This window comes from Mya arenaria, chromosome 10, assembly GCF_026914265.1.
Source record: "Mya arenaria isolate MELC-2E11 chromosome 10, ASM2691426v1".
Taxonomy (NCBI): Eukaryota; Metazoa; Mollusca; class Bivalvia; order Myida; family Myidae; genus Mya; species Mya arenaria.
The window spans coordinates 58537390-58558406 of NC_069131.1; the positions used below are offsets into that span (position 1 = coordinate 58537390).

General features: G+C 35.0%; 1 protein-coding gene across 2 annotated transcripts in view; it reads left to right on the forward strand.

The window, feature by feature from the left end:
- Positions 1 to 17981, forward strand: part of LOC128205709 (dentin sialophosphoprotein-like) — a 41629-nt gene extending 23648 nt beyond the window's left edge. Inside the window, exons 6-9 of one of the 2 annotated variants that reach the window (XM_052907611.1) lie at positions 461 to 2117; positions 2491 to 2612; positions 5272 to 5365; positions 8638 to 17981. In XM_052907611.1, the coding sequence (XP_052763571.1) occupies positions 461 to 2117; positions 2491 to 2612; positions 5272 to 5365; positions 8638 to 9461 (2697 nt within the window). In that variant the 3' untranslated portion in view covers positions 9462 to 17981. The remainder of the gene's footprint in view (positions 1 to 460; positions 2118 to 2490; positions 2613 to 5271; positions 5366 to 8637) is intronic. The other variant, XM_052907612.1, reaches the window with a different exon arrangement.
- The last annotated feature ends 3036 nt before the right edge of the window (positions 17982 to 21017 follow it).

The following is a 21017-nucleotide window of genomic DNA, read 5'->3' on the forward strand; positions in this document are numbered from 1 at the left end:
AATGTTTTAATCTAGTCAAATATATGACACTTGATAAAATACTGTACTTTTCCCAGAATTCTAATGTTTTCAATACTGTACTGTGAATTATAGGGTGACAGGGGTCATCACTCTCATCTACCAGTTAGGTAGATCTTCCACCCCCACACTGAAGAACTTTCAAGAAACTCACTCTCATACTCAGTTACCTGGTTTTATTGATATGTTGAGAGGGGACATCACTCCCACCTACCATACATACCTCCTTCAGGTTGATTTTCCATCTCCACACTGAAGAATTTTCCAAGGCCTGAAACTCACTCCCATACTCAATTACCTAGTTATATGTATAGGGTGAAAGGGGAAATCACTCCCATCTACCATACATACCTCCTTCAGGTTGATTTTCCACCTCCACACTGAAGAATTTTCCAAGGCCTTGAACTCACTCTCATACCCAGTTACCCATTTATTTTTATAGGCTGACAGGGGACATCACTCACACCTACCAGACATACCTCCTTCAGGGAAATCTTCTACATCTACACTGGAGAGTTTTCCAAGGCCTGGAACTCACTCCCATACCCAGTTACCAGAAATTCCTGCAAATGGTTCATCAAACAAGTCTCCTGACATGTCTAGTTTACGGACTTCACCTAGAAACCCGAGAGCTATTCTTTCTGTTGACAGTGTTGTTCCCATAAGGCAGAAACAATTGAAAGAAAATGAGAAGTCTGGGGGTAATGATGACTATGATCATTTAGAGGAATCAGGGAAGAAAAAAGTCCGACCAAGGTCAGATTATGACCATGTAGTGCTAGAAAATGGCAAAGAACATATCAAGCATGCAAAGGGTAAATTTAATGAGAATGATTATGCTGAAGTTAAAGCAGATGACTATGAAACAGTGCCGAGCAAAGTGTCAGTGATATCAATATCAATACATTCTACCTCACAGGATAAAAGTCCAAAAAAATCTCAACCAAATTCATCATCCCATTCACCCGCTCAGAAAACAGATAGCTACGATGATCCATATAACAAAATCAAAGAAACAGATCCACCGTACAACAAAATCAAAGACAATGGCACTGGTTCAGCTGCAAAAGGGGATGATCCCCCATATAACAAAATCAAAGATTATCCTTACAATAAAATTAAAGTCTCACTAGGAGATGATCCGTACAATACTGTCAAAGAGGAAGATGATCTTGATCCATACAATGATATCTTGGATGAAACTGGTAACCCAAGGTCAGCAGGACGGCAGAAAAAATCTCAGAATAATAGTTTTAAAGGAGCAGTCTTTGATCCATACAATACTGTTACAATTGATGAAGAGAGAAATGTTTCCAATCAGACTGATCCATATGCAAGAGTTGGGGACACTGAGATAGACGATCCATACAACAAAGTGTTGGATGATGGCGTAGGCGCTGCTGAGGGTGAAGTTTGTCCTGAATATGGTGAAGATGACTACGCAACTGTGAATAAACTAGAAGAAGTGGAATATGCAAAGGTTAACAAACCAACTGCGCAGGGAAGAAATACAGACCCTGCAAAACCAGGTCCCATTGGTGCCACTGCAAGCTCACAAGTTTCAAATCCTGTACCACCAAAGTTACCTCCTTTTACTGCTAGAGAAGATTTACCGAGTAATCAGTACTCTACTGTTAAGAAAGTCAGAAATATTAGCACCATATCGGTAGGCTCAGGAGCTGGCAGTTCAAATACTGGTAGAAACTCTGGTGCGGCAACCTCTGGAACTGATAGTGCAAGGAATGCGAATTTAGGTCAAGGTCATGGTAATGTTGTTCAAGGACATATAGTTACAACTCAAGGGGCTTCACCTTCTGGGCAAAATCCTGTTTCTAGAGGGCGTGAACATGATTTTGGCATTCAAAATCAAACATCACACCCTGTTAGCCTTATAAGTTCAGCCCAAGGTCTAAGTTCAAGAACAAGTGAAGGTCAAGGCCAGACCTCCAGGGACCAAAATAATGAGCCTGCAGTACCTCCTGAGCCCCCAAGGGACTATGATGACAGTGAGAATGGAGATGGGTCATTGGAAATTGACCATTACAACACCTTGGCTCTCACTAGACAGGGATCTACTTCAGACAGTGGAAGTCAGATTAGTATGATTAAATTTTGATTTGCTTTTGGTAAAATTAGTAACACAAGACACACATGTCAGTTTATCGAACTTGTAGATAAATTGGGATTGAATTGGAGTGTTCAAGTTAAATCAAGTCCAAAGTCACATGCCCATTAATTTTACACTTATACTCCGGCCAATACCAAAAAAAGAGAGAAAACGAGTAAAGTCCTTTAATACCGAGGTATGTTCATTTCATGCTGTAACCAGAAACAAACTCATTTGTTTTATGCCTTATAAATCATCAAATTATCTACCAAATTTTGTGCATGAAAACATAGATTGCCCTTGTAATAACTAACAGACTAAAACATGTGGGCCACCTAATGATTTATATTCTTTCGCATTCCCAGGTCAGAAGAAAGAGCCACCATACAACAAGCTGAGTGTACGCGAGTCGCTGGCCAGTATGAATGAGAGGGCTGCCAGGAACACGTACGAGTATGTCTCCGAGGTTGACAACCTGTATGCCACTGTAAGTCTTTAATCAATTAGACCGTGCCAACTAATATTATGATTAGCGTAATCAGGCTGGTAGATATTCTGCCTTCTGATTGAAAAAAACAAACAGAGATGCCAAAATCTTATATAAGCCAGGAAATATGACTTCTTGGGATTGTTAATTCAAATAACAGTTATCAGGGTTAGAAATATCTGATATACATGTACTAGGACAAGTACAATGTCCTCGATGTATACCTATGTATGTGTATTGGTATCCACTGAAAACATACTAATTCTTTTAATTAGTTATGCTCAGGCTTCATATATGGAAATAATGTTAAAGATGCACTCTTACTCCCAAATCAGATTTACCACAATTAATTTAATTGTTTAAATATTTCAAAAATGATAAAATTAATGTCAAAAACAATGGTTCTTATGAAGGATACCGAGTTTAATTTGAAAGATAGGTGCAGAAAACACAGTATTTCTACCCTATGTGACATAAGTAAATCATTGTAAATCTTTTAGCATTCACAAATCATTTAATATTTAATATTTTTGCGTTTTCATCTATGAAATACATACAGGGTACCGGTAGTTACAATCTTGTTATCAGAAATTAATATTTTTCATACATACATTAATTTGTAAGTAGTTAAAGGTTTTTATCACATGCTTACCCTTGTTTTCCGTGTAATATACCCATTACGAATATTTTTATCTTACACATGTGTAAGATAACCTATCAGACATTTCGATTGGCCAGACTAATCACACGCAACCTAGATATCCCTCCGCATTGTTTGTAAACAAAATGGTTTAAATGCCAGCAAATACTTACCGTAATAATGAAGCTGTAAGACTTTCGGGAGAGAAATGGCTAACGAATCATAGTGCCAGAAAGCATCTTGTACACAAACTTTCTGATAACAATGTTCCGCCAACCAGATAATGCAGATTACTAGTCACAGAAATATCCAGTCAGTCAACAAATACAGCCACAATAGTGACAACACTACAAGAACATTTCAAACATCTCCATCTAGACCAACACAAGCAATATGCAATCAATGCCATTTGCTTGCCAATTTAAGCAGCTGTCGGTTACCGAAAACACAAATACGAATTCCGCAGCACAGACATCTCATTACACATCCCATGGCGGCTAGAACATCATGTTCTCTGGAAACATTCCTGGAAATAAACTTTTTCAACAGCAACATCCATGAAGTACAGAGTAAGGCTTCGCCGTTATCATCTGCATGTTGTGAAACGCCATGTACACCAAGAAAACGCTGCAAAATCATCGTAGAAAGCAACAGCGAATAACTTTTAAATCCGTGCACACAGAAAACTTGACAGACCGATGTAGGTCACATAAACCGCGTAAATGCATGTACTCTGAGTGTGACGTCATCAAATTGTGTACTTATTGGGTTTTTTGGTTAAATTCGTTCGTTATTCATGTTGTTGGATATTTTACTACACACTTTTGTACCTGATAACTGCTAGTTACTTTTGTCATTTTAATTTGGAACTATTTATATGGCGCATCGTTGACATTCTACTCTGAGTACTTTGGCTGTCAAATAATCGGTTCAGAAAGTGGAACTTAATTGGTAATAAAAACAACGTTTTAAGCATGTGATAAAAAAGATCTGACACTCGTTGTCATTTAATTCAAGAATTTTATTAAACTCGTCCATGAAAGTTGTTAGTAAGCTCGCCAGAGGCTCGCTTACTAACAAATTTCATGAACTCGTTTAATAAAATCTTGTATTAAATGACAACTCGTGTCAGATCCTATATATCACTTAAAATTTAGGTTTGTTATACATGTGTATGTTTTTATTTTAAATAAGAGTGTCACTTTAAGCACATCAAGGGAAACTACTCCATTATAGTTTACTATACCATAAATATATTTGATCTCGATTGAGAAGACAACTGCAAGCTGATAAGGTTCATTCTCAAGTCTTGTTTCCTGGCTGAAAACCAGAACTGGGGCAGTTTTCAATGTAATTCTTATCCTTATACTAACATATGCCTCAGTTATTTAGGGTTTTAGCTAGAGCGTTATAGAAGGGTGCTGCACCCTGTCATTTTGGAAGCACCCTTCTACCCTCATGAAGACCAAAATGTGCACTCTCCTGCCTTCAAAGAATTAAATGCTCAAGACAATAGAATATTCATTTGGTTTTGATTAAAACTTGAAATTTAATTATGAATTCAAACAAACTTTACATTTAAGTTGAAACATTATTTCACTTCAAATGCGCACATTTTCTAACATTTACTATGAAATTCATAAATCTTTAATCATTTACTGGCCAATACAATATACCTTTTTATCCCTCTATACCCTGTCCCTTTTCTGCATCACCCTGTCATTTTTAGACCCTGGCTAAAACCCTAGTTATTTTATCAGTCTATTCGCCAGTTATTTTACAGCCTAATTATAACACTCAGATTCTACTCTTAATTAAATTTAAGTTGTATCTAAGTTGTTCCCTGGTGTGCTTTTTGAGAGGTCAAGAGAACATATCTCTTGTGGGGATCAAATGCACAATCTTTCGTGTAAGAGATTATCAGTTTAACCAATAGAAGGATTGCACCTTCTTACTCCAATATTGAAGGTTTTTGTGTCCCACTTGTGCCTCACTTTACCTGTAACTGTTTCCCTGCAGGTTGATGGAAGTTCAGGAGATGGGGTTGTGAAGCCCAAGCCAGGAACCAGTAGCCAGGGGCCTCAGACAGGGGAACATTACTCTGAGATTGATGGTTTGTTTACTGCTTTTACCTTTTTTTTCATGTCACCCTTTAAGGATGGCAGATACATGGGCGCAAGCTTCGTGACAAACTTTAAGCATGGCAGATACATGGGCGCAAGCTTCGTGACATAGGCTAAAGCTCTGTGATATTAGCACAAGCTCTGTGACATAGGCTCAAGCTTAGTGACATAGGCTTAAGCAATGGGACATAGGCTCAAGCAATGTGACATAGGCTCAAGCAATGTGACATAGGCTTAAGCAATGTGACATAGGCTCAAGCTTAGTGACATAGGCTTAAGCAATGGGACATAGGCTTAAGCGATGTAACATAGGCTTAAGCGAAGTGACATATATCCATTATACAAATTAATCATCATCATCTTCCAGAGCAATACAGAATTGAAAGTTAACCACGATGATGTTAACAAGGTTGTTAAAATTAACTAAGTTTTAAACAATCGTACCTGTGCACCCTGACAGATCTGACATGTTGTCTTCCACAAGCTTACCCTGGCATCTGTTTGAAGTACCAAGCATACTCAACTGCTTTTTAAAAGGCATTTTTAAGGGGAAGATGCGGATAAAGAGCCCTAGGTTATTAAGGGTAAAAACCCTGCCAACTTTAGGACATGCAGGCATTAAGCTGAAGGGTCAGATCAAAATTTAAGGACTATAAGTATCTTCCATGGCAGCTTGGGCTTGACCCAAGCATAGGGTGTTTTGTGTAAACAAGCTTTACCCAGTTTCCACAGAACACCTACACAAGCGGCCATCTTTGATGCTTTTTCCCCCACTTTAGTTAAACAAAAAAGTAAAAATGTAAAAGGTACTTTGCCCATGGGCGAGATAAGGATTTCCAGCATGGGTAAATATTTGGATCTATCTGGGGAGAGCGGGGGGTGAAAGATATTTCTCATTTTCAAAAGTAAAAGAAAGCCAATTTATAAACCTTGGATTCAGTGTTTTAGCATGAAATTTTATAAGGGATTAAGTTCTGTACATTATTCCTCTTATATCAATCTATTTTTTAATTACTTCATACGGATCTATTCTATTGATCTGATCAATATTGCTGTTTTAAAGTACACTTGTAAAATGGCCTATTCATTTACCAATGGTTCTTTAATTATAGATATGTTATTAATCTTTCAAGTATAATGATATATGAGTTTCTCACTGATTTATTCAGTCACAGATGTTTGAACCACGTGGTAAAGAAGCATTTTCATCCCACCTAATGGCTATGTAGATCTATCTTTATGTTTTATATTATGCAATTTATGTAATTTCTCTTTAGTATCTTGAAAATGAAATAATAGATGATTTGGGATGATCTAAGACTAGTAATTTTATAGGTGTCATTCTCTTTTCCAAGGGGTTGTAGGTTTTGTTCTGACCAGGTTGAGAGTGGTCTAGTGGTTTAGGTGTCCTTCTCTCTTCAATGAGGTTGTTAGTTCGATCCCCACCGAAAGGAGAGTGGTTTAAGACTAGTGATTTTATAGATGTTCTTTTCTTACCCAAGAGGTTGTGGGTTTGATCCCCACTACAGGTTGGGGGTTGTCTAGTGGTATAGGTTTCAGTCTCTTATCCAAGATGTTGTGATTTAGAGTGGTCTAGCGCATAAATGTCGGCCTTTCACCAAAGTGGTTTTGGTTTGATCCCCTCTAGGTTGCGAGTGGTCTTGTGCTATCAGTGTCAGGCGATTACCCAAGAGGTTGATGGCTTAATCACCACCAGGGTGAGAGTGGTCTTGTGGTATCAGTGTCAGCCGCTGACCCAAGAGGTTGATGGCTTGATCCCCAACAGGGTGAGAGTGCTCTAGTGGTTTAGGTGTCTGCTGCTCATGCAAGAGGTTGTGGGTTGATACCAGCCAGGTTGAGAGTGCTCTAGTGGTAAAGGTGTTGGCCCCTTACCCAAGAGGTTGATGGCTCGATCCGCACCATGGTGAGAGTGCTCTAGTGGTATCTGTGTAGGCCTCTTACCCAAAAGGTTGATGGCTTGATCCCCACCAGGGTGAAAGTGGTCTAGTGGTTTAGGTTCTGCCTCTCACGCAAGAGGTTGTGGGTTGATCCCAACCAGGAAGAGAGTGCTCTAGTGGTATAGTTGTCGGCCTCTTACCCAAGAGGTTGATGGCTTAATCCCCACCAGGGTTAGATTGGTCTAGTGGTATCGGTGTCAGCCTCTTACTCAAGAGATTGATGGCTTGATCCCCACCAAGGTGAGAGTGGTCTAGTGGTATCGGTGTAGGCCTCTTACCCAAGAGGTTCATGGCTTGATCCCCACCAAGGTGAGAGTGGTCTAGTGGTATCGGTATCCACCTCTTACCCAAGGCGTTGTTGGCTTGATCCCCAACAGGGTGAGAATGGTCTAGTGATATTGGTGTTTGCTTCCACCCAAGAGGTTGTGGGTTGGATTCCAATGAGGGTGAGAATGTTCTAGTGGTGTAGGTGTCTGTCTCTCACCAAAGAGATTGTGGGTTCAACCTCCCACCAGAGATAATTTCTCATGGCCTCTCAAAATGGACACCAGTACCAGTCATCAAAATTAGACTTTTGGATGAACAAGCCCGAATTCTTATACTATTGCATGGAATCATATTTTTGAACAAGCCCTGCTATATAAAATTCAGACTTTGAGGAAGCCCGGGTGTCATTTTATCAGTGCAGGGCTTGCGGGCTTGTGCTAATTTCGACCACTGCAGTACAGGTTTTTACCCATGAAACGGACTCAAGCATTATTCTATAAGCTATCAGTTCTGATCACACACAATCAAGCTAAATGTAAAACTAAAATGATATAACTTTTTAATTCAGTTGGCGTTATGATTCATCCTTATATAACTTGAATAATAACATCTGTATATGAATATATTTAAATGATAATGTGATGTAACAGTTATATACATAATTATATCCTGCAGGGGCCTGTTCAATAACGATTTTAGTCATAAAGAGCAATTATCTTAGGGTCATATTTTTGTTGTATTTGAATTTATTAGTAAAACTGAACTTAAAGTAGTCTTTTAAATATAAAAATCAAATCAGCTAACATGTTGCCAACTATAATTTTGCTGCAGATTTAAGAAATTTGAGGTAAAACCCTTTATTAAAATGGGCCCCAGGATAGAAGCTGCTGTTACATACAGATGATACCATATTTCATATATGTCTTACCCACGCGAGTTGGATAACAGCTTTAATTATATACATTCACCTTTAATTTTTGTATCCCACACCTATTCCTTAATTGCTTGAATTTGACCTAAATTTTCTTCTCTTACAGCCCCCGCTCCGCCTTCGCTTGACAGCTTGCACGAAACGGCAAAACATGAACATCGCAGAAAAACCGATTACTACAACCTGGACAAAAACTCACCAAACAAAGGTCAAGGTCCTACCCCTGGTCAAGGTCAAGGTCATACACGGACTCCATCCAGTGATATGACTACTTCAGTGGAGAGTAGGGTCATGAGCTCTAGTTTTGAAGGTCATTCCATGAACTCTTCATTTGAAGGTCGGGTTCCTATAGCAACCCAAGAAAGTGATGACCTAGATTTTGACCCGAACTACCAGTCTGTTAGTGATGATAAGATATCAGATGTGGCCTCGGAATTTGATCCAAATTATGAAACAGTCGAGGAGGCAAGATCAAGGGTAAAGTATGAAGAGATCAATGGCGCAAGGCCAAAGAAGCCTAGCAGACCACACATTTATGAAGTACCAGATGACAAAAGAAAGTATGAAGTAGTTAATGAAAGAGAAACGGTAACAAAAGATGGTAAAACTCGAGCTCATGTTTACGAAGAAGTTCGAGAACCGAGTGAAGCGGGAAGACTTAAACACAAAGTGCTGAGTCAGCACACTTATGAGGAAGTCCCGGAAGTGCCAGAGGTCAAAGCTCAAGGTCATTCGGGCAAGAAAAGGGCGGGTAAAGGGGCTGAAGTTCAAAGTTTGGTAGAAGGACAAAAGAAAAAGAAAGGTCATGAACGGAGTGGTTCAGGAGACTTGTTTTCATTTGCAAAACGAAAATCTGGTGATAACGATAATAAACAGAAAGACAAAGAGAGTAAGAAAAAGTTGGATGGGAAAGATGGCCATAAGAAGTAGTTTAATGGAAGGGAATGTTGAAAAAATTATTTTATTGGAAGTATTTTTATATCCTCGGCTAAAAAATCTTGCAACATTGCATTTAAATATCCATATTTCATTAGTAACATGCGCAATAATGGGAATATGTAAACTCTGACCTTCTCTAATTTGTATACACAATACTTTTAATTCATCATTTTAAGATCAAAAACATATTTAATATGGGTAGGAGTTTCGTGTTTAAGGTCACAATTATTTTTTCGCCATATAAAAATAGCAAAGCCGAATTTGATAGATTTAACTGATTTTGTTGTGAGGTTATATAGAAATTTTATTTTATTTGACATATGTTTGATCATGTTAATATCGAACCTTACCACTAGATAAAATTTTAACACTTGGTTAAAAGACAAATAAAATGCATTTTTTTTACATGGTTATTAACCAATTGACAGAGTTTGTTTTACAATGGCCTTGAATATGTGTAATTTTTTTTTAAAAACCCTTATATTTTGTGGTTCAATGTACAAATTCTAACTAATACTGGCGGACGTTGACGTCATTCATTGACAGCAAGAATGCACTGCTGGGTTTAAAAAGAAATGTGGGTAATCTCATCCTGGCTCTTGTAATAGTTCCAGCTAGGTTAAAATAGCACCCTGCTGCCTTTTTAAAAAAGTACACAGAGTCAATTTTCAGAAATAAAATTTATAAATATACACAGTTTTGACACTTAAGTAAAGATAGCAGCTTAGGTATTCATAATAAACTATAAGTATTGAAAAATGAACATTGGCCCTTGCAAGTGCCCCATTAAGGCTCATTATACGCACATGAAAACTGCCCCTTCTCACCTGGCACCCAACCTTTTCAAATCCTGGCTGTAGATCTTAGACTGATTCTATGTATTCTGTCTTAATCCTAAACTGCTTAATAAGGTTCACTTATTTATATTCTCGAATTCCTGTTACCAATTCTTCAATACATTTTCTTGTACATAATTGTCTTCAGGACATTTCATTAAAGATACTCACTCATATTTTTGTAAAATGTAGCAAATCATACGGAGTGTTCAAAATAAGATACAAAAAACTGGAACCCTTCAGCATATGTTGATTTTTGATCAAATATCTTCTTTGAACAAATTTCATAAGCGTTAATAATCACTTGATGTTATCAATGTATTGTTAAGAGGTAAAAACACAATCACAATTGTTTAAGTCCAGGTGGTGTTGTGGTTTTAGGCATGGGTTTTCTCATTATTTCTTGTTTTTATGCCCCCACAAAGTGGCGGCATATAGGGTTGCCCTTGTCCGTACGTACGTACGTACGTACGTACGTACGTCCCGAAGATTGTTTCCGATCTAATTCTTGAAAACCGTTTGTCCAATCCTCACCAAACTTTAAACACATGTTTGTGACCATAATATCTTGATCAAGTTCGATAGTCATGGAAATCGCTTTAGTCATTTAGGAGTTACGGCCCTTTTTTGCCAAAAATTCCCGAAGATTGTTTCCGATCTAATTCTTGAAAACCGTTTGTCCAATCCTCACCAAACTTTAAACACATGTTTGTGACCATAATATCTTGATCAAGTTCGATAGTCATGGAAATCGCTTTAGTCATTTAGGAGTTACGGCCCTTTTTTGCCAAAAATACTTCAAAAATATATGTTTCCAATCTAATTCTTGAAAAGTATGTGTCCAATCCTCACCAAACTTTACATACATGATTGTGACCATAATATCTTGATCAAGTTCGATAGCCATGGAAATCGCTTTTGTCATTTAGGAGTTACGGCCCTTTATTTGCAAAAAAAGACTTGAAAAATATGTCCCGAAGATTGTTTCCGATCTAATTCTTGAAAACTGTTTGTCCAATCCTCACCAAACTTTTAACACATGTTTGTGACCATAATATCTTGATCAAGTTCGATAGCCATGGAAATCGCTTTAATCATTTAGGAGTTAGGGCCCTCAGATTATCCTGAATAATCATTATGGCTTATTTTCTGTGACAAAAAATCGAAGTGGGGGCATCCGTGTCCTATGGACACATTTCTAGTTACCTCTGGGTTTGCACTCCACTAAATCCAAAGTCCTTTTTTTATACGTATCTGTATTTTTTTCTGCAATTTCGATATCATAGAGTAATATAAAGATAAAATAAATGTTTTCAGATGCATTACCGGGAAAACTAAGCCTTGGTAAAAAGCATGAACAGGTACATTTAAGATATTTTTAGCTTCCCTGTTTTGGATTGATTTCAATGCTGTGCAATAAAAGTCAGCAGCCATTTGTATAAAATGGTTATTCTTTTGGTTTGGTATATATAAGTTTTTTGATTGGTCAATATTTATCCAAAAGTTGCCGTTAACCAATCAAATACATGAAATTGAAAATGGCAGACCAATCTTAGAACATGAGCACAACTTAATAACTATAAAAGTTTCTATTCACTTACTGAGTTAGAAAATTTTAATAAGTTGTACATTCTATCTTTAGGCTTGTTTTTCATTGAATTATTTTGTGGGTAAATAAAACTTATTTGATAAATATAATATTGACAAATTACTTGACATTTCAGCTAACTTTGACCAATCCAAACATTTAACTAGTTTTAAACAATTGAAATGCAATGTCATTTTCTAAACTCAGTTAGTTTTAATTTAGGACACTTTTAGCCCTCTTCTTTCACATTTGCTAGTATAAATGGTTACATTAATATCATAGTAGAATGTCAATATCATGCGTGTGGAAATCCATTCTGCTAATATTATAATGAATTTATAAAGTTGATAAAGTTGGTTCCATTTCAAGCTGTTTTGTAGAAGGACTAAATATTTGTGTGCAAAATTAAATAATAGTTTGATAATCAAATAATGCACCAGTCAGTTTTAGCCACCGCCCCCATTGGTCCAGCCAATCCCATAGCATATGGCCATAGTTACAATTGACTGGTGCGCAAGAAAAATGCAGCATAGCGAAACGACCAATAATCATGTTTACCATAATATATAGAAAGTAAAAGAAAGACAACTCAATTTGGGGGTGGCTGTAGTTACAATTGACTGGTGCATAAGAAAAATGCAGCATAGCGAAACAACCAATAATCATTTTATCATGTTTGCTTATATGTAGTAAGTGAAAGAAAGGCAACTCAAATTGTTAATGTCTTTTTACTATGTTCAAATAGCCCTTGTTGTCTTTTAATAGACATCTTGTATGATTACATTCCAAAACACCAAGAGTACATTTTAAAGGTTGTATTGTAAAATAATCAATATATAAATTTGTAACATTTGAAGATATATCCAATAGACAAATATGTGAATGGTGGATGCCTGGTGTTACCTGTTTATTGTTTTGGTATCGAATATATAGGAATATTGTATCCTGTGCCCCATTTATCCCATATATAGGTTCACCTACTAACCCTGTAATGTATATATATATATATATATATATATCATGTCCACCTGTTTCCATTTATGAATTTATGTGCAATGTTTTGTTTCTTCATCGGGAAGATAGACACCATTTTGGTACGATATCAAGATCAGTAACCCAAAATGTAAAAAATATGGGGTCACAGTCAGGTGTAACCAGTCCTTGACCGATGGCATTGTGTCATTCAGGTTGGTGGTGTGATATACAATGATATCGTAGTGTTTTTGTTTTTATTTATTATTGTCTTTAAAGTGTTGTGCAATGTGGATCTGATCTTATTTAAAAACAGCTGTACTTATATCATGTGAGTCGTATTTATGCCTTCTACGTAACATTTATCTATATGTACCGTACATTATTCGTACCAATATTTTGTAAGCCATATTATTGAATGTACCTTTGAATGTATGTCATTATGTTCGTTTGATAATAATTTTGCTGTTATTTTCAGCTTTGAACTGATATAATTATTTTTAGTTTATATTCTGTATGATTATTTTCTTCATTTAAAGCTGCACTCTCACAGATTTACTGTTTTTACAACTTTTTTATTTTTTGTTTAGGAATGAGCAAATTTGTATGTAAATATCTGAAATATCTGCTAACCAGTGATAAAAGACTGCTGACAAAAGATCAGATCGCAGATTTTCATTTAACATCCATTCAAAAATTAATGTTTTATGGCTTAAAATATTACGAATGGTTTAAGAAAAAAGCTGAAATATTTTTTGTGAGCAATCATATGTATCAATGGTTCGGAGATATTTATGCAAAAATTGGCTCATTTTACAACGTTCAATCTGTGAGAGTGCAGCTTTAAAGGGTTACATACATGTACATTATTTAGTTTTTGTTAAGGATATTTGATTAGAGATTGAATGTTTTAGTTTATGGTTCATCTGTGTATGAAAAAAATATGATTCAGACTTTACTATTATCCGCATACTGACCATATGTTTTTCTTCACAACTGAACCAAAAAGTTCATTCTTTGAATGAAAAGAAATATTCTAAAATATTCAAAATTTATTTATATTCACACTCATTATTTGCAAGTTTCTTTCGGATAATCTTACTACAATGCAGAAAAAATAAGTTGCCATGCTAATTGTATGAAGTATAATATTATATTTGACTTTAGAATGGTGGCATTGCCAATGAAGTTTATTGCAGGTGTTTATAAATATATGTTGTTATCCAGGTGCTTTGCAAAGCTTGCTTATGACTATAATTTCCCCATTGATAGTTAAGTCATTTAGTGTGTCATTTGAAGGTTAACTTCAACCATTCATTTTGCAAAAAAGTTAGTTAAATATTTACTAGTGTACAACTGCTGCTGATTGATTAGAAGTACAGTATAAGGTAGGATTTAGAAGTTGAAGCCCGAAGAGACTTGAAGCATCAAACAATCAGATATGTGAGTGTGTTTTTTTCCAACCATATTTGGAATGGTGGTGTTCGGGCCTTTTTACTTGAAAAAAAAAATCGTCTTTTGACCAAAATTGCAAACTCAAGAATGTTTGCCTAGAAATAAATGTCATGAAGTTGTTTCTATAAGAATACAACAACTCTTCCATACACAAATGATTTGAGGTCTGATTGTTTTATAAAAAAATCAAGAAAAAAAAAAATTAATATATTTGGGGGAAAAAGAATGTTTTAGCACAAGGTATGGGGCCAAAATTCAGCCTAAGATTGGTGATGATATATCTATATATGGGTCATAGCTTGGCCGACCACAATCTACATAGCCCAGAGCTCTTATCCCCCTTAATGCACTAAATTATTTCGCTAGTTTATGTGAAAAAACCTTTTACCTTAGTGGCTGATATTACCCAAGTGAATGTGTACATATTACTAGCTATACATTTTAGAGAAGGTCTTTAAATATTATTGTGCAAAAGTAGTGCATTTATGAAGCCAGACATTACCATCACCTTCTGTATTTTTATGTCATGGAACCATCAGGCATTTTAACCCCACATCTGTATTCAGTATTCAGCATCCATAAACATTCCACAATCAGCACTGTTACCTTCATTATGCAGTGAATTATGTACCTTAGCTTACAAATGTATTATCAATAGCTGTATTTTTTGTTGTCCAGCATATTTATTTATCCAGATCTTTGAATGTCATATTGCATGTTTGCATTTTGTACAGTGACTGCAATGTTTGCACTTGTTTGATCAAATGTTTGATCAAACTGTCAAAACAGTGTTCTTTTTTAATTATTTTTACAAGATGTTTTAGATGCAGCTAAAACCAATTGTTTTTATACAGTCAAAACTCCTTGGCACAATATCCCAGAGACCGGCTCAAAATACTTTGAATTTCGACTCTGACAAAGGGGAAAACAAAATCGTCTTTACATCCATTTTAAGCCAACAAAGAAATCGAGCCAAGTGATATCGAGCCAATGTGTCTAGACTGTATGTGAATTTGATCTATTATTTTACATGAAAGAACTTGCATTATTGCCAATATTGTCCTGTATTTCTTATCTTCTTGACCTTAAATTATTACTAACAAACTTAATCATGACACCTCCACCTTTACCAAACTGTTTCAGCTACATCCTCTGAGTTTTGGTCTTTTTGACATTTTGACATAAAATAAAGAATAGTATTTGACAACCATTAGATATGCAGATGAAAGACCTATATATATATATATCAGGGCTCGACATTAACCACTGCCCGATTGCCCGGGGCAAGTAATTTTTGCAGTCGGTCAGTAACTTTTGCTATCAACCTGCCCGATCGGGCAGTAATAACTTTTAATGGTTAAAGTATTTTTCCTGTAAACAAGTCGATTGCATTATCAATTGAGTGTAAGTTTGTTTGTTTACGTTCGTTAAAAGTTGGTTTCCCAGCAATCTGTATAACAAAACAGCATTACCTCGCTTTATGACATCATTAGTCTTATCCCCCTCTGGAGAGAAATGAATTGATTGTCGGAATTTCCCATGATTTTGCGTATTGGCGGAAAAAGTGATGTCATTAGCTTCATCCCCCTCTGGGGCGATATTGCCCAAATACGAGGCAAATATATTAATGGGTAAAAGATGAACAGGATTTAAAAAAGATGAAACACTCTTCTTTTGCCAATTGTCAGTTCAATTTAAAAAAGTTTAGTCCAGATAAACAATTGAAATCTATTTTTTTCAACTTTACACTTAAAATTTATTTATAGATATTAAAACAAAAGTGAAAGTAGAAACATTTTATTCTCAAAAACTGGGACGAATATCTTACTCCCAGACGAAAATTAAATGCAGTGCAAGTCCTTTTTTCTTGCAATAATTATCACAAAAAAGTATTGAAAATCAATTTAATATGTTAAAGGACGAGTATTGATTCTGTACATACCGGGTATATTATTGAGAACTTGGAAACTAAAACTACTGTATAAATATGATGCTGAAAGTTGGGGCTGATTGTTTTCTTTATTTTTATAAGACAGTAGATGTTCAAAGTGGTCACCAGTAGACTAGAATTTTGTGTTTACAATGCCTGAATTTTTTATGCTTGACCCCTGTATGAGTTGACTCACAAACAACCGCTGGTTAAATGTGAAAATATTGTAGAAAAAAATATGTCTTAAGAAATCGGGCAAGTAATTATTTTATTCGGGCAAGTGAAAATGGCTTGGTGGTTGCCTTCGGGCAACCAAGTATAAAAATAAGCGTCAAGCCCTGTATATAAAGTAATTGAAATTGATTTTGACATTTTAACATAAAGAAATAAAAATATATGTTAAAAAAACGCCCCTGTAGTCTAAAATAATTGTGTCGCCCCATTTTGGTGTAGGAGACATGTTAAAGTTATGCCTGTCTGTCACAAAGTTTGCCTCTGAGAAATCTCCAAAACTGTTGGAGGGATTTTATTGAACTTTCTAGCAATAATAAGTACCAAGCCTAGTTGTGCATGACTAACAGCACTTTGCTTGGATAATATCGATAGACATAACTTATGCGCCCTAGAAAACGGTCTTCAAGTCTAACCAAATTTTATTGAAGCAGTTTTGAATGTTTTTTATGGGACTGTCAGATCATTTCTTTTATAAGACTACCTTTTACAACACTACTTTTGTTTTAAGTCTTATCATACATATTTTAAAGGAACTCACCAACACTCTTAGGGTCAGATATTAAAAAACAAAACGAAAACAGAACATTTTATGTAAACAAGTAGTTTTAACAATGGTGTAATGCTAAAACATGTCCAAACAACATATCTTTTGTTTATACTTATATGAGAGTTTTATTTTTATTTTTTGGGGGAAAAATGTTTGTAACGCTGTTGACAATGAATTTATGATTATTTTATTAATTTGGTCACTAACTGCTGGATGCTCATATGAAATAACCTAATTTACCCAAAGATTAAAAATGATAGTCACCAAGAGGCCTTTTAAACACTGCTTCATTTGTTAGAACTACTCATACTTATTTTAAGGTGTGTTTTATATTTATGTTTTTCAAACACTGCTTTCTGAACACTATAATTATAATTATATTCATAGCACTTCTTTTAAATCTTAACCTATTTGCATAAAATAACTTGTTTCATGTCAAGAATTATTTGTAACACTACATATTATGTCAAATTCGCAGATCTACAGAAATATTTGATTCAAAACACTACTTTCACTCTTGTGCACAGTGGTCAGAAATTGGCTCAGGGAGAGCAATATTTGATAAACGTATAGAGAGCTGATTTTTCTACATTTGTTACCCAGTGCATGGATTTCTTTAGTATAAAATCCTAGGTTTTCATTAGAATCACAAGATTGTTTCTTTCAAACAACTTCTTGTTTTATTTTTACTTGTTACATTACTCAAAAAGCTCATGCATGTCTTTACTTCCACAAAACCTCTTTCAACCACCTTTTCAGTTTTCTACAAACTTTCATTTGATCTATTGGCTTTGAATATATTTTACAGACCTTACTGTGAATTGTAATGCTGTATAAAATTAATATGAATTATTATGTTCACTGTTTAATAATTTTAACCATGTTTGTTAAAGTCTGCATTGCTTGTTTATGTATACAAAACTAAAATACAATTAAAATAAAAAAAATACTATCTTGTATTGCTTCTTGTCCATGTTAATTCATAATATCATAAAGCAAACTATTGTGCCCCTGGAGAGTACTTTGAATGAAATTATATAAGCTTACACATATGTACATTTGTAATTCCACTAAGGAGTTTTAAGAAGAAATTATCTTTAGATTGTTAAGCTTTCGATCAAATCTTAAAACTATTTGATATAAAATAAATAATGTCAACAAGAAGAAATGCATTCATGACATTAGACCTACTAATCTACTTGTCAAATATAACCTACAAATTAATTTTTATGATCCCTAGAAGTCAAAGCTGTTCTTCTACTGTTTTCTACTGACAAAGTTTTGTGAACAACATAAACTATTACCTTGACCTCAACCACCTAAAACAATTGAGGTCGTCTGAAGGTAAAGGATTGTGAACTTCCCAAATCACTGAATTGCATGCATTGTGGAAGGTCAAATATGTCTTGTGTTATTGTGTGTACCAAGTTTCCTAAACACTTGCCTGTGATCTTAGATCTTCTGACCCACAATAAAATGGGTCAGGTACAACCTACAACTGAAGATTCATCGTCTTAGGTCAAATCGTTACAGATGAACCCTGTGTGGTGGTAATATACCTAAATACTGTTTGTACTGACCTAGACTGTACTGACCATTGACCAATAGGCAGATCTACTGGCCAAAAATAAACCACTAATAAAGTCACATGGTCGTATGCAGCTGAGTTTAACCCAAGTAGATGCACATTTCCTTGTGGTGTTTGTATAAAGGCGTGTGAATGGACTTGACAGTTTGTTTGTTTTTGCGACTCGTGTGATACTGTGCTTGTTTCTGTAGTTTTTCATATAAATATTGGTTCCACAACCACCATATTGGTAAGCATATCTTTGACACCAAACTTTGAAATGGCGTGCTGTTATTCAACCAAAGATGACATAACAAGAGCCGAAATTGGCCTCAATTTAAGCTGTCCGAACACCAATTTCTCCTCTTATCGTCGGCTGCATAGTGCAGCTTCCAAGAATACATGTGTAAATGGAATTTACCTGCTATTACGGGTTTATGTTGTTAGCTGCCAATCTATAAAGAGCCCTGATGCAGTGTATGCCACATAGTTCATTCGGAGATCCTCGGCCATTTACCATCGAAAATAAAAACTCAGATGTCTGCCGAGAATCAGTTGATGAAGTTCGTAAAGTTTTTTTAAATAATAGTATTAATGAATTGTATTGTTTTAACATGCATTTTGTATATATCTAAGTTGAAATTGATTGTCAGTGAAGTGTATTAGTGCATAGATAATTAAGATTCCCATGAATAAAGTCATTAAATTTAACTGCTATTTAAATTGAAAATACTACGCGATCTACTTGCAGCTTAGTTAAATCTGGGAGAAGGACTCCCTGTAGAAAAACAACAACAGTGTGATGCAACTTTGCAATAGTAATTTAAAAAAAATAAGACTGATTCTATAATTTAATTTGTATGAACCAGATTAAATTTGCTTGCTAATTAATTCCAATACATAACAACACTTCTGATAAAAGTATATCTGGTAGACTTTACTCATAAAACTGCTGGTGTAAGTTTTGATTTTAAGCATTGGGTAACACTATTAATAGTCTAAAATGATCTTGGAAAAAGACAAAAAAATAACACAGCTATATGATCAATGAATCTGATTATACGTATTTCACAAACTATAGGTTTCAAATGCCTTACAAACATTTCCCTACCAGGTAACTTTAGTATATCCGAGTACTACCCAAGCTTTGAATTAAAAAAATAAAAATAAATGAAGTGTCTCAGTGAAACTTTTTCCAATACATAGTCTGATAGATCAAAGAAGTACTAATCATTAGAATAAATAGTAATAAAGTATATAAAAGCGTTACCGTATAAAAATATTTAATGCCAGAGCTATTAAACAACACAATTGTATCCAAAATTGTACATGAATTTTCTATATAATCTACATGAGAGGAATTGTATTTAATTTATATATTAAACAAGTAAACTTGAATCACTTACATTTAGTTCACTTCCCCAGTATTAGCAGTATTTCCGAGACAAACTTTCACTCATATTTATGATGATATTATAATATGACATTGCAGTATATATATACATAGGACAAAAAAATAAAGGCAAAAGTATATCCAGGGACAGCAACTTTGTTGATACAGGATACAGGGTTATATATAACTATTTTTTATAATATAGGACAACAAAATAATGGCAAAAGTATATCCAGGGACAACAACTATGTTGATACAAGGTTATATATAACTATTTTTTTTATTTCTATTTTGCTTAACTGAATCTTCATCTGCAAGTTTTTTTGTATTTTATTCTTGTTGTTGAATGAAACCTTTTAGTGATGTTCACACAGACAATTGAGCATTATAATATAAAGTTTTCGGGGTTTTGTAACCAATTTACCCCACCCACTTTTAGAACACATTTCTTCCTAGACAAATGGGCCCTAGTGACTCATGTTGCCAGACAGTTAAAGCCTATAGTTGTTTCTAGCAATGAAAAATAATTAATTGGTATGTTTAAAACAGAAAACAAAAAACTGTAGTAGCTGGAAAGCCAAAATATACGATTGTTCAGGTGTTTTTTCATCATAACTTTCATGACGGATTTAATTATTGCCACAAATATGTATTATAACACATGTAAATGGCATAACACCATCCCGGCGGCAACAAGCCAATGCCTATTTTGACAATGAAAAAAATGGTAAACTTTAAGTCACAAATTTAATAGGAAACTTATTTTTTATTTAGCTCTACAAACGTAACAATACCATAAATCTATGTCATATATATATATACAATAACTCAAATAAGCTGCCCATATTTATTAGCATACAAATAAAATCCACCTCAAAAAAGCCGCCATTTTGACCGAATATCGCCGATCAGATGTTCAGCCATAACGGCTCGTTTCCCGTTCCTTAGTTAAGAATTATAATTGGTCCCAGGTTAAATATTAAAAATTCTGACATTGTAAACCGCGCATATGTACATCCGAGATT